The sequence below is a fragment of the Sinocyclocheilus grahami genome, unplaced genomic scaffold (genome assembly GCF_001515645.1).
Source record: "Sinocyclocheilus grahami isolate Dianchi unplaced genomic scaffold, SAMN03320097.WGS_v1.1 scaffold1161.1, whole genome shotgun sequence".
Classification (NCBI taxonomy): domain Eukaryota; kingdom Metazoa; phylum Chordata; class Actinopteri; order Cypriniformes; family Cyprinidae; genus Sinocyclocheilus; species Sinocyclocheilus grahami.
Window position 1 is genome coordinate 252288 of NW_015506340.1, and position 13652 is coordinate 265939.

At 36.5% G+C, this 13652-nt stretch overlaps 1 protein-coding gene across 2 annotated transcripts in view; it reads left to right on the forward strand.

The window, feature by feature from the left end:
* The window catches only part of bmp2k (BMP2 inducible kinase), a 46518-nt gene that overhangs the window by 18342 nt on the left and 14524 nt on the right, over positions 1-13652 (forward strand). For both annotated transcript variants that reach the window (XM_016253148.1, XM_016253149.1), the window contains exons 2-6: positions 9812-9930; positions 10012-10117; positions 10784-10926; positions 12133-12254; positions 13088-13169. In XM_016253148.1, coding sequence (XP_016108634.1) covers positions 9812-9930; positions 10012-10117; positions 10784-10926; positions 12133-12254; positions 13088-13169 — 572 coding nt within the window. The remainder of the gene's footprint in view (positions 1-9811; positions 9931-10011; positions 10118-10783; positions 10927-12132; positions 12255-13087; positions 13170-13652) is intronic.

Below are 13652 nucleotides of genomic sequence, written 5' to 3' on the forward strand. Positions count from 1 at the left end.
GCTGTTAAAGGTGACATATCATGAAAATCGGACTTTTCCAGGTTTTAAGTGCTATAATCAGGTCCCCGGTGTATTTACCAACCAAGGAAACGTGATTAACCCAATCACTTTGTTTAGGTAAGCCTTTTTTTGCAAGCGTCTGAGAAAACGAGCGCGTCTGATTTCGCTCCCTTGGTGACGTGGCAAAGGGATCTCATTATGATATTGCAGCCCCTTTATCTGTAAACTTCCACTCAAGGTGCCGTCATTTTGATTTCGCAAGCGACAACGGTGTATTAGTTCTAATGCCATGGCAAAAGTTTGAGCAAAACATGCTAACTGTTCTGTCTTTGGCTGCACAGACGAGCACAGAACACTATTTAGAGTCCCAGCCTCAGAGGAGACAAGAGAGCAGTGGATTTATTGATTTATTTAGGATACTGTATATTGCTGCTGCCACACGGATCTAAAATAAACAAGCGATTTATTTCCCAGCTGTTTACCTTCACAGACATAACCGACTGTTTTTGTAACTCGTGCGTTTTTTACGTAAACTGGTGTGTGAATGAGAACTTAGTTTAGTACTGCTGTGACAGCAGCTTTCTGTCCATGTTCTTCGGATGTGTGCGCTCAGAAAACCTTATATCTGAAGTTAAAACTCATATGGTTTAAAACGCATGATTTCAGCGCGATAAACATGATAATCAGAACCAAAACAGATTTTTTTAGCAGATACAAGCTGTAAAGGCGCAGCTCTATTCTGGAAAAGGGGGTGGGGAGCAGCAGCTCATTTGCATTTAAAGACACAGGCCCGAAAAACAGCTTGTTTCTGCTTCCACTTAAAATAGGCATTTTCAAAATTATATAATAAATGATCTGTAGAGTATTTTGAGCTGAAACTTCACACACATTCTGGGGACACCAGATACTTATATTACATATTGTAAAAAGGGACATAATATGTCACCTTTAAGTAATGTACGGTCTTTCATGACACTACATATGCTGTGGTGTGAATTTGATAGGTGCTTGATGTAAAATAAATGGTGCATTAAAAAGTCCTTGAATCTGGTGTTCATGAAAGAGTGGGAACCCTGTTTTCACCAAAAGCAGACATATCTCTATTTTTAGGTCAGCCTGTGCCAGAGATAAATTTGTGAGCATCATTGTGGTGTAAATTGGAGGACTCAAAGGAAACTGATTAGGCAGCAACAGATATTTGTGAGCTGCATGTGGGTCATTGGTGTTTATGAAAGATTGCTCTGTTAAAATACAAGGACAACTGCTGTATTTCAGTAGCATAAAGGATTATTATAAATACATATTCATTTTCACTGAGCAGTTATAATCTTGTTTTATTGTCTGATTGAGTGTTGATGGCTCATCTGATTGGATAAAAATAACACTTTTATGCCATTCCAGTACATAAATATTATGCAGTACATAAATATCAAGATCTATATTAAATTTGTTCAAACACCTGAAAATATTGATATTTTTTAAGCTATATTGTCCAGCTTTAATGTGGAGTCATCAGTATTTTCAGAGCTGTAGTGTGGAATGACCCTGAACAAGCAGGCAAATGTCCTCTGTTTGCTCTCTTATGCACAGCAGTATAAACATTTGTGATCGTCAGCACATCAGGCTGCTGGTGGGGGGGATTCCATTTCTGGCTCTATTACTGGAGAGGAGAAGGTCTAAACTTGGGCTAGATCTGCAGGAACATCCCTGCGGACAATGCCATTTGCTAGGGTTCATATTGTTCCTCTGGATTTGTCCATCCTCTAAATTCTTCTGATAGGATGGTATGTTCGAAAAGTAATAAATAGTACTAAATGTAAGAGATTTTTTTTTTTAAACTCAGCATGCCGTTAATTCAGTGAAGTAAGCCATAAGTAAGTTGTATGGCTTGTCTTGCTTTAAAAAGTTTCATGCTGTTCTATAAAATTACAGAAATTACGCAATAATTATGCAATATTACAAAATAATATTGTCAACACTTTAAAAATAAAGTTGACAGTGACACACACTAGGGCTGGGGAAAAAATATTGATATCTCGATATTAATCGATTCTCATTTTTACGGAACGATATATCAATTCTTAAATCCCAATAATAGATTAGTCTAGCCTGTTTTCAGTTAATGGACGGAAAGTTGCAGGGCACTTCCCATCCAATATATCGCAATAAGCATTGTGCTTTGGTACTTTTAATATGAAACAAAGTCTCAGATTTCAAATTATGTCCATTGTATTGCAGTATTCAAACAATTAATGCCGTTTTGGCACTGTTTTCACATCTGGAGTGACAGATCACTGTAGCGCCTCAGTTCAACAGACGCGGCAGCGCGAGTTCACATTAATACCAGTTTCAGCACAAAATAAACATGACTAAACATCCGAAGACTTTCAATCAGTGTTTCAGCTGGTCAAAGACGTCAATATATAATGGCTTGTAAACAATGTCACGTAACGTCACATTTACCTCAGAAAAAACATATTCGGTGACCATAAACTCATTAACGTTAGTCAGATAGAAAAATAAACTGTAGAGAGGAGCATTTTGCTAAATATATGCACCATATAGGGCTGCACAATTAATCAAATTTATAATCGCGTTTTCAATTATGGATGCCACAATTACGTAATTGTTCAAAGCGGCAATTAATCATTCAAAGTCCACTTATGTTATTCTGCGTGCTTAAGATGTGTTTTTTTCTTTCTACATGTTATCTTAAGGGTTTTTCCCATTATTTTAATTTGTTTTAGTATAACTTTATAATACCATTCATATTTTTACTTTTTTATCATTTAAAGAAGAAACCAATCCGATGTATAGTTGACATTTGAGGCTTAATACTTAAAGCACTAAAAGTTTTTCAGTTAGAGTGTTTTCAGCTTGTTTATTTTCATATAAAAATACGGCATGCAGTTGCATCAAACAATGGTATAAACATCATTCAATGTAAATTGTGATAATCGTAATTAATAATCTTGAAATAATTTTAAGGGAATAATCAACAATTATGATTTTTGTCATAATCGTGCAGCCCTACCATATAACGCATTCATTATAAATTTTACTGTTCTTCAATGTTTAATTTGTTTGAATAAATCCTTACATTTTTATGACAGCCACCATTGTTTATATAAAAAAAATGAATTGAAGTAGAAATATTATGTAATTGTAACTTTATTATAATAATGTAGTACCAACTGACTCTCATGTATATTTTACAGCATTAGTATAGAGATTTTTTTTCTTTGAGACAATTTGGTATGTACTGTACCAGATATATATCCAAAATAATCGATATTGAATCGAATCAAATCGGTAATCGAGTCGCAAGCTTGTGAATGAGAATCGAATTGAATTGTGAAATTTGTCAAAACCCAGCCCTAACAACACTCTCATGTATGCTAACTCTCAAACCCTCACTGAGCCATGGGAAGTGTAGCTTTTTATTTACATCCTGTTGGGTTTCATCCTGTTCAACATCCTGTTCATTCCTTCATTTTAATTCTGTTAAGTTTCATCCTATTCATTTTCTTGCCAACAATATAATTAAAGTGGCTGAGCTTCACTAGAGCATATTTCTCAAAGTCTGGTGTACCTTTGTATGGAAATGCTTAAATATGCCTGTGTTGTATTCGTTTTATTTTTTTTTACAGAGCTTAAAAGGAGCTAAATATTACAAATGCCCCAAGTGATTTCACTTGATATTGCCATCAGCCATTGTTACTTAAAGGGATAGCTCAGGCAAAAAATAAATAAAATCATAATAATAATAAATTGTCATCATTTACTCACTCTTATGACGCTCCAAACCTGTATGATTTTTTTCTTCTTCTTCTGTTTAACATAAAAGAAGGTGTTTTTTTGTCAATAGTAATTAAAACTGATTGAATTTTCAGAATTTTCATTTGTAAGTGGAAAAGCTTAAGAACGTTTGCACAAAGACTAACATAAGCCCAGACTCTCACAAATGAGTTTCACTTCTGCCAGATTATGAGGTGACACTAATGCTGACATCCCACTAAAAGAGAGGAAGCTAAACCACTGACCTTATTTAAACCACTGGCCTGCACCATCAGCAGGCATCAAGACCACTCACACTGCCAATGCTTTGGATTTTGTGTGAGGAATCAGAGGCTGCATTCAGACAGGCAGGTGACAGCTGTTTTGTGTGTATGTTTTTCTGATATCCCTCAGATTAACAAAATGTGTAATCGGCCTTGCTACTGTTCTAGATCACAGGATGAAACAACTGACAAGTATGTCAGAATAGCACCTGACCTATCTCAGTAATAATCCAGTGTAATTTAGGCCAGTCATCAGTGTTACGAGTATGATTTTATGGCAAGGCTACACTTCCTGTTTCTCATTAAAAACAGCCTGCTTACACATCATGTCTTGTCATGTTATTCAAGACATTTTCTGTTTGTGTCAGTGTATTTTATTGTCCTGCTTGCACATAAGATTGCTGTGTATGGGTCTGTAGTTCACCCAAAAATGACAATTCTGTGATCATTTACTCATCTTCATGTCATTCCAAACCTGAATGACTTTCTTCAGCAAAACACAAAAGATGATATGTTTTAACTATTTTTGTCTAAAAGGGTGATTGTATATACCAAAAACATTTTTCAAAACATCTTTTGTGTTTCACAGAAAAACATCAGTCACGCATGTTATGAATGTCAATGAGCAAATGATCACAGAATTGTCATTTTTGGGTGAAAACTCAAAGGCATAAGAATATTTTTGTGCATTTCTGCACCTCTGGAGCCACTTGGGTTTAATGATGTGAAGCATGTGTGAGACTGAACTGTTCCTTGTCTGTATTAGTCATCAGCAGCATGCATCTGTTTCCTTTGCTCAATGACAGGGTGAACCCTGACACACTTTTCTGAGCTGTGTCTGAAATCTCTATTCTGTGCACTTTGTTTATTCTTTGTGCTTGAATATGGTTAGTGGTACTGTTTTGGGGTGTCACAATATATGTGCAGCTCATTGTTAATAGGCAGTCACTAGTTTAAGCTCTTCCTTCACATTCATGTAGCCTGAGATGACCTCATGTCATTTTTAAATTGAAGAATGAGAGATTTCACTCAAAGCCATGTAGTGGAAGTAAAGGTGGGGTACTCAATATTGCAGTTTTTACTGTATTTTTGATCAAATAAATGCAGCCTTGATGAGCGTAAGAGACTTCTTAAAAACAATTAAAAAAAATAAAAATCTTAATGATCCCAAACTTTTGAACGGTAGTGTAGGCCTATATCCAAGTGCAACAGATTATTGAAAAAGATACAAATTTAGGGTGGGGACTTGGTTTTATCCATTGATTGTTGATTAGATCTGAATCTGAAGATCTGAATGCTAGCTCGTAGTTGAGTAGACTAAACAATTTGAGAAGTCCGGCATACGTCACCAAAGTCCCTTGAAGGCAAGTCATTTCACTCGGCGACCATCTTTGAAACACCTCTCAGGCATGCAAGTGTTATCTCTTTGAATGGGGAAACATCAAATTCTCCAAAACTGTTCACCAAACTTACGATTGAATTTCATATTTGAAAACACCAATGAAATCTGACAACTGTCTCATAAATGTCGTTTCCTTTGCTCAAATAGCATTAAAAAAAGCTTATTTTTCAGGCTAGACCTGCGCATGCGCAGTCCTAAGCGTGTCTCAGAATGCTGACTGTTTCTATAGCAACCGGGACTTCTAACAGCAGCTGCAGTGACGCGATTACCAATTAGCGATTGGCTCTTTTACTCAGAAGGTGGGGCTTCGTTCAATAGAGCGGCCATATTGAGCGTTGCAATTTTCCACAATCAAAACTATATGAGTGACACGTCTTGGGTATTCTATAGTCTTTAACGTCACTAGAGAGACGTCTACCATTTTGAAAGATTAAGCTAATGATGTTTTGATAAAATGACAAGGTCAAAAAAAAAACATGCAGGGATGAATATTTTACAATAAAATCAATAAAATGCATAGTTGTATTTACAAAATAGTTAAGGTGAATTTCCATTTTATGCTAACTTCAATCTGAAGTCTTTAAGCATACTCCAAATTTTTTTGTTGGGTTTTCTCTGCAACACTGTTTTTCTCCACCTCTTCAAGGTCCCGATTAGTTGGTCTCCATACGAATACATTTTGTTAGGCAACAAGTGCAGCATTGTGGGTCCTCCTTTGTGTCAGGCCTGTGGACCGCTCCGTGACTCAGCATGCTGTTAATGAGAAAAGGCTTGCCAGTCATACGTTGCCAGGATTCATTCACCCTGGAACTGATGGGAGAAGTGTTGCGGAGGCATGGCGTCGTCCTTCGCTGCATGTTGTTTCAGAGTTCCTCGCCACTGTGTAGGCAGTCAATACTCACATGCATTGAATTTTGCTGAAGCACAGAGCTTAAGCCAGGTGGCTAGATATTATGTTGGGCTTTTTAACTTATTGCACTTATTACTTTTAATGAGGGGCATTTTTTACGTTTTAAATGTCTTCCATGTTCCTTTTATAGCCTTTTTAGTATTTCTGTGACCTTTACTTGAACTTGACTGTCTTCTCCTCAAACAAAGATAGTGTATGGCAGGGTCAGAAATGAACTTTCCATTAAGGGGCAATTTTTGCCCCCTGGAATTGATTTCGAGGGGCATTTTTAAAATTGAGGTAAATCACCGCCTTAGTAATTGTATCTGCGTTGTCTTTAATGTCAAATACTTGCATTTAAAGTCCCCCGTAGTCAAATATTTTATCCCTTAAAACTTCTTTGATCTGATGATCTTTGATCATCAAAATGACATATTTAAATGTTTTTTTTCTTGTGAAAATAATTTTCTCATGCCTTAAAGGGGTCATATGATGCTGCTAAAAAGAACTTTATTTTGTGTATTTGGTGTAATGAAATGTTTATGCGGTCTAAGGTTAAAAAAACACATTATTTTCCACATACTGTACATTGTTTCTCCTCTATGCTTTCTGAAACGCGTCGATTTTTACAAAGCTCATCGTTCTGAAAAAGCGAGGTGTGCTCTGATTGGCCAGCTATCCAGTGCGTTGTGATTGGCCGAATACCTCAAGCGTGTGACGGAAATGTTACGTCTGTTACCATACTGTGATGCCTGCGGCAACCACATGTGACGACCCCGGGCTGGACTCCGCTTCGTCCACGGTGAAAGCCGATCCGGCGATCCACAGCGCGAAGTTGAAGTATTTCCTCAGCGACCAGCACGGATCAGCTCCAGGCATGACGAAGCGACATTTTTTTCATTTAAAAACACGAGTTGCAGTGGGATGGGAAAAAAACCCTCTGTCTGAAAAAACATGCGGCTCTTTTGTGTGAGACGCGAGTGCAACCGTGATGGATGTCCCTCTAGAAAATGCGCGAAATATGCGATCTGTGTGAATGGATTGGTTTCAGTTTTGACGTAAACGAGATCTTCTCTGCTTTGATGTTCTCTTTTCCTACAATATTTGTAATTAACAGTGCAGCAGCGCCGCATCTAGTGGCTTCAACTGGATAGGTTAACAAAAACATTAAAATGGAATGACACTAACATCCTCATCGCATCTCGTGTACCACTGATAAGGTTGCCTCAACGCACAGCTAAAATTCGAATGCAATGTTTTTGCATTCAAATGTGGATTTGTATTTTAAAATCGACGAATATTCGAAATTGGAAATTTAAAAAAAAAATTTTTTTTACAGCCCTAGTTTGCAGTAGCGCTACTGTGCTGTAACATGGTGTAGGCTAGTTCAGCTGTACTGGGCAACGCTGGTAAAATAATGCTACCTTCAGTGACGCTATGCTCTGCTCATATGCTCTGATAATAATAACTTTGTAGGACTATACATTATTTGGATAATTAGTCAAAAAAATGCTGAAGAACTATTTTTCATTCTTAGTTCATTAAAGTAGTTAACTAATGAACCTTATTGTAAAGTGTTACCAATATTAATATAAATTCTGTCCAGTTTTATTGTATTACTTTCAGTAAAAGTGTGGTTATTTTATTGGCTTGGTTTTTTTTTAAATTCAGTATCATTAAAATTTAGTTAAATTTAAAAAGTCTTACAAAATTACGTTATATTATTTAATAAAATAATAATCATTTCAAAGCAGTTTCGGTTTTCGGCCAAGTGCATCCAGAATTTTCGGTTTCTGTTTCGGCCCAGAATTTACATTTCGGTGCATCCCTAGATGTAAGACTACATGTTTTATTTAATGTAATTTAAATTTAACAGTAATTTACTTTCAAATGCCCCAATTGCTGAAGGGTCTGCACAACTTTAGTTCAATTTCAAGTTGCACTGTTCAAAATACCTGTAGTAGCACAGCAGTGCATACCTGTTTACATTTAATTAAGGTGGACTAGACTAGACTAATACAAATAGTTGAGTTTGCCAGGTGCATACAGCGTTTATGACAGGTTTTCATGAAAGTGTTGGTCAGTTTGTCTGCTTGACAATCCCATTTTTCACTGAAACAAAAAAACGGAAGAGAAATAAACAAACTGAGAAATGTTTATTTTTAGTTAAAACGGATGTTGTCAAAGTTTTCTTTTGGGGACATAATTTGAAGTTGGAAAAATGTAATAAATTGCCATATATCGCAATATATTAAAATCGCAATAATATTGTATCGTGACACAAGTATCGTGATAATATCGTATCGTGAGGCTTCTGGTGGTTCCCACCTCTACTACTAGCCCCCGTTAATTTCTGGTGTATGGCTTCAGAGGAGTTAGAATTTAGCACACAAGTTGTGTGAACTACTTTTATGGAGGTTTTAAGATGCATTTTTTTTCTCTCCTTTATTTTTGGAGCTTGACAACCCTATTATGGGAAATAAAAACACTGTCATCTTTTATGTTACACAGAATAAAGCCAGTCATATGTGTGTGGAACAATATTGAGTAAATATGTCAGAATTTCATTTTTAGGTGAACTAACCTTATAAGGTTGTCTTTCTCCTAAAAGTAACTTTGTACACAGGCGACTGCCAACAGTGAGCCAATCCCTAACTTGGCTTAAAACTGCCTCTTTTCCATCATACTTCCCTCCTGAAATGCATTCCATGTATTGAGCCATACTGGAAGGACATTTTGAGCTGTTTATCTCATACCTGCGTTAAACATGAGCAAGAGTCACAGAAGGTCACACGGAAGATCCCTGAACTCATCTCGGGTTGATACAAAGTTGAGCCTCTTCTGTCCTTTCAATTCTGTCTGCTCATTCAGCCAGGAGCACTTCCAGTTTTAGATGAGAGAAAAAGAAAACTAAAGCAGAATGAAAGAACTCCATTACAAAAGGTGACTTCCATGTTCGTCAAAAATGAGACGTGGGCAGTAGTAATGAGTTTTAAATTGTTCATTTCCAACTCTCATTTATGGTGCACAGTGCTATCCACAACTCGCTCTGTTAAAATGGTAATGCAGTTGCTGCCAGTGATATCAGCCATTTTGCTTTTCATCACCATCTCTCCAAATCCCCACCCTTTATAGAGATTTCAGTAAACCCAAACATGAAACATGTTCATATTTTGTTTTATATATAAAAGAAAGAAATACAATTGAGAGTAATAAAGCAATGTTGCAACCTTTATAATAAATAATTATCATATCAGCACAAAGTGTTATTTTTATTGTTTACGTTATTTTTTTTAGTACACTTTTATTTAATGTCAGAACCCTCCTGAAATTCCTCTTTGAATTACTTTGTTGGGAACCTCAAATGTGTGTATTTATTTGTGTGTACAACTGTATGGTGATCACTGACCTGATAAACATCTGAACTAACCTTCTGTATTTGTGTGTTTGTGTATCCAGGAGGTTTCTCCATGGTGTTTCTGGCCCGCACACACAGTGGAGTACGATGTGCCCTGAAAAGGATGTATGTGAACAATGTCCACGACCTGAACATCTTCAAGCGGGAGATCACAATCATGGCGAGTCAAGCTGGGGGGTGTTTTTTGGGTGAGTACATCAGTACATCACGTTTATAAAATCTTTTTTTATGTCCCCCCTAGAAAGAGTTGTCGGGCCACAAGAACATTGTGCGGTATCTGGACTCAACCACCAATGCAGTTGGAGACAGTGTATGGGAGGTTCTGATTCTGATGGAGTATTGCAAAGGTAAAACAGCTTTGAACGAAACTGTGTTCTAAGCATTTTGCACTCTAAACAATCTCTGTGATTTAAAATACAAGCTCATACTTGCATCACAGAACGTTCCTCTGACTGTAAAAACATTTGTGACTTTAATTATAATCTTAAAGTGAAGTACTTTGACAAAGGGAACAACTTGAACAGTGCAACTTTAAACATGATCAAATAAATGTTTAAACTTGTTTACTCTGATTTTCACATACCTTTGTAGAGGCAAGTGTTTTAAAGAACTGTTAACAGAACCGAACATCCTGAATTTACAGTATTTCTGATTAAGAGCCAGTACTCGGTTTGAAGTTTTACTAGTACATTGCATTGAGGCCTTGACATTTTTCTGGTTTCTGCAGCCAACTGATCAATCTGTTGCTATTGTTCAAAAAACTAAAAATATCAACTTTTTTTTTTTGTAAGCTTTATTGCTCATTCAAAATATTAATACATTTTGAAGCTTATTCAAAATAATAATAAATGTATACTAGTATATAAATAACACTAAAGTAACATTAAACAATTAAACTGGATTAAATGGATTATCATAAACCCTTGGTTTTCCTTTTCCCTCCAATCTCATATGATATCCCTAATCTGATCTTGTTTTTTTTTTGTTGACTGAATTAATGTGTTGCCATCTAGCTGGTCAGGTGGTGAAGCAGATGAATCAACGGCTGCATATAGGATTCACAGAAGCGGAGGTGCTCAACATATTCTGTGACGCATGTGAAGCTGTTGCTAGACTCCACCAGTGTAAAACTTCAATCATTCACAGAGACCTAAAGGTACAGTACAGAAAATGCTTTAGCAAGACAACTACAAGATATTTCTAAGCAATATAATGCAAATGCAGTTCATTCCCAACCATTTAAATGGTTCACTTAAAGGTGTGAAGTTGTAGGCACAAGTACAGACATGTCTGGCGTTTTCGTCTGTGGGATTTTATACATTTTGGAGAGCAAGTATAAAGCACTCTGGCTGATCACTCATTTTCTTTTGTCTGACTGTATTTGCCTAGCTGAAAGGGGTAAATTGAGGACACTCCTTGTCAGTTTAGGGAACCATGTGCTGAGCGTTCCAGCTCAACACAGTGATACTAGACATGATCTCCCAAACGAATTACTCTGCTCACAAACATTATTAATGGAAAGCATTAGCGCAACACAGGCAAAGACAGGCATGCAATGCAGTGTCTGTGAAAAACAGCAGTGCTTGAAAGAAGCAAGGCCGCCCTTTTGGCAGAAAAGTGTGGGAACAGGCCAGTGATGCCATTCAAACGAACACTTTTTCCCACAAGTCAAAACCAGCCACAGTCTAAAATAATTGGGAAATTATTGAACACTGAAGTGGAAGAAATGTGTTTACTCATTTGTCATAGAGGGATTTCCACATGCAGGGTTGTTGATGAGGTGATGAGGACCCACTGGTTGTAAAGAACCAAAAAAATTGTTAATGTACTGTAATAGTCAGTTCAAGTCTTCTGAAGACATACGATTTTTGTGGAAAATTTTGTTTGAATATTCTTTTGCAGTATAACCATGTTGACACAAATATAATGTGCAGGATCTCATTATTGTCGTCTTCACTTCAAGAAGCATGTATGTTCTGTAAATTCTTACTCAAGAGATATTCCAAATTGACTAGTTGCTACCGGTTTACTTCCTCTTTTTGTGTATTTATGCATTAACCCATTTAATCCCATGGGTTACATTTGTGACATTTAAAAGTCTAAAAGCAATTGATGTATTTTACACATTGTCACTTATAAAGAGTGCAGACTGTCTTTTAATGTAAACATTTGAGTGGTGTAAATATCAAGTTTGTGCCTTTTAAAAATGCCTGTGTATAATATAATAATTGTATAATATGTTTATATAAAGTACTTCATTAAATTTCCTTCTTCCTCTCCTGCCTCTGTCACTTGACTGTTGGAAATTATAGTGGTTGTACCTATTAACAGAGATCACCAACTTGTGTGTGTGTTTTGACAGGTAGAAAACATCCTCCTAAATGACCAGGGAAACTACGTCTTGTGTGACTTTGGAAGTGCCACACATAAAGTTCTGCTTCCACATAAAGATGGAATAGCAGTGGTGGAGGATGAGATCAAGAAGTAAGAATTTCTACAGAACAGCGTGGAGTTCTGTAATACAGTGGGAATTTATTTTTTTTTGTAGAATTTTTGTGTTGTGTGTGTTTGTGTGTTTTACCTACACTGATTGTATAGTTTGGGAAAATGTCAAGCACTTTTACTACTTACTATTACATCTCTCTCTGGATTACTTAATACATTTAATATAATTTCAAAAGTAATTTATTCCTGTGATGGCTAAGTTTAATTTCCATTCTTCAGTGTCACATGATCCTTAAGAAATCATTCTAATGTGCTGATTTGGTGCTCAATAAACATTTCTTATCAATGTTGAAATAGTTAGTACTGCTTAATATTTTCATGAAAACCGTGATACTTTTTTCTAGATTCTTTAATAAATACAGCGTTTAAAAGAACAGCATTTATAAAAAAAAAAAAAAAATTTTAACATTGGAAATGTCTTTACTGTCACTTTTAACCAATTTAATGTGTCCTTGCTAAACCGTATTAAATTCTTTCAAAAAACAATTCCTGATCCAGACTTAGTAGTGTGTGTGTGTGTGTGTTTGTGTTTGTGATAGAATGCTATGCATTGCAGTTCTAGAGAGTGTCACACTTGTTCATATTGTAGTGGACAAAATAACAGAAAATGGGTGTTGCCCCAGAGCAGTGGGTGGATTTGCTGTGTTTTGCGAAGCTCATTGGTGCTTCAAATGTACTTTTTGTGCATGTAATCTTGAGGAATTTACTAAATGTTTTAAGCTTGTCTAGATTATGTAATTTCTTATTACTAGTTCTGGTGCCAGAAAGTTAAGTCTTTAAAACCTTAGATTATTTTCATTCTTCTCTGCCAGGTACACGACTCTGTCATACCGTGCCCCAGAGATGATTAACTTGTACCAAGGGAAAGCCATCACCACAAAGGCTGATATCTGGGTAGGCACTGAACACAAACATACAAACACACAGACACACATTCTCCCCAGTCTCTCTCTTCCTCATCTCCACCCACTCATTCTCTTTTATGTCCCTCTATTCTCCAGCACATTACACAAGCTGGAGAGCTGGTTTGGTCAGACTGGCACAGCAGACACAGATGCAAAACCGGTTTCCTCCATAAATGAGGGCTCTTGGGGGTGTGCTTTACAGCCATCCTTGAAATCCGGGCTTTGTTTCAAAGTTGATGCTTTTATTGATATTTTGCTTTGTGTCATGAAAAATCGAGGCATGCATCAGGGTGCGTGGTGTAGAAAATAGTAGATTTTGTTTTTTAAGTTATACTGTAACAAGATGCAATCAGTCACATTTCAGACATGTTTACTAGAGTTGGGGAGCAGTGTTATGTGCATGTGGGCCTGATGGAAAGCATTAAAGAAAAGAACTTCCTGATTTCTGTCAGTGTTGTAAAGACAGAAATGA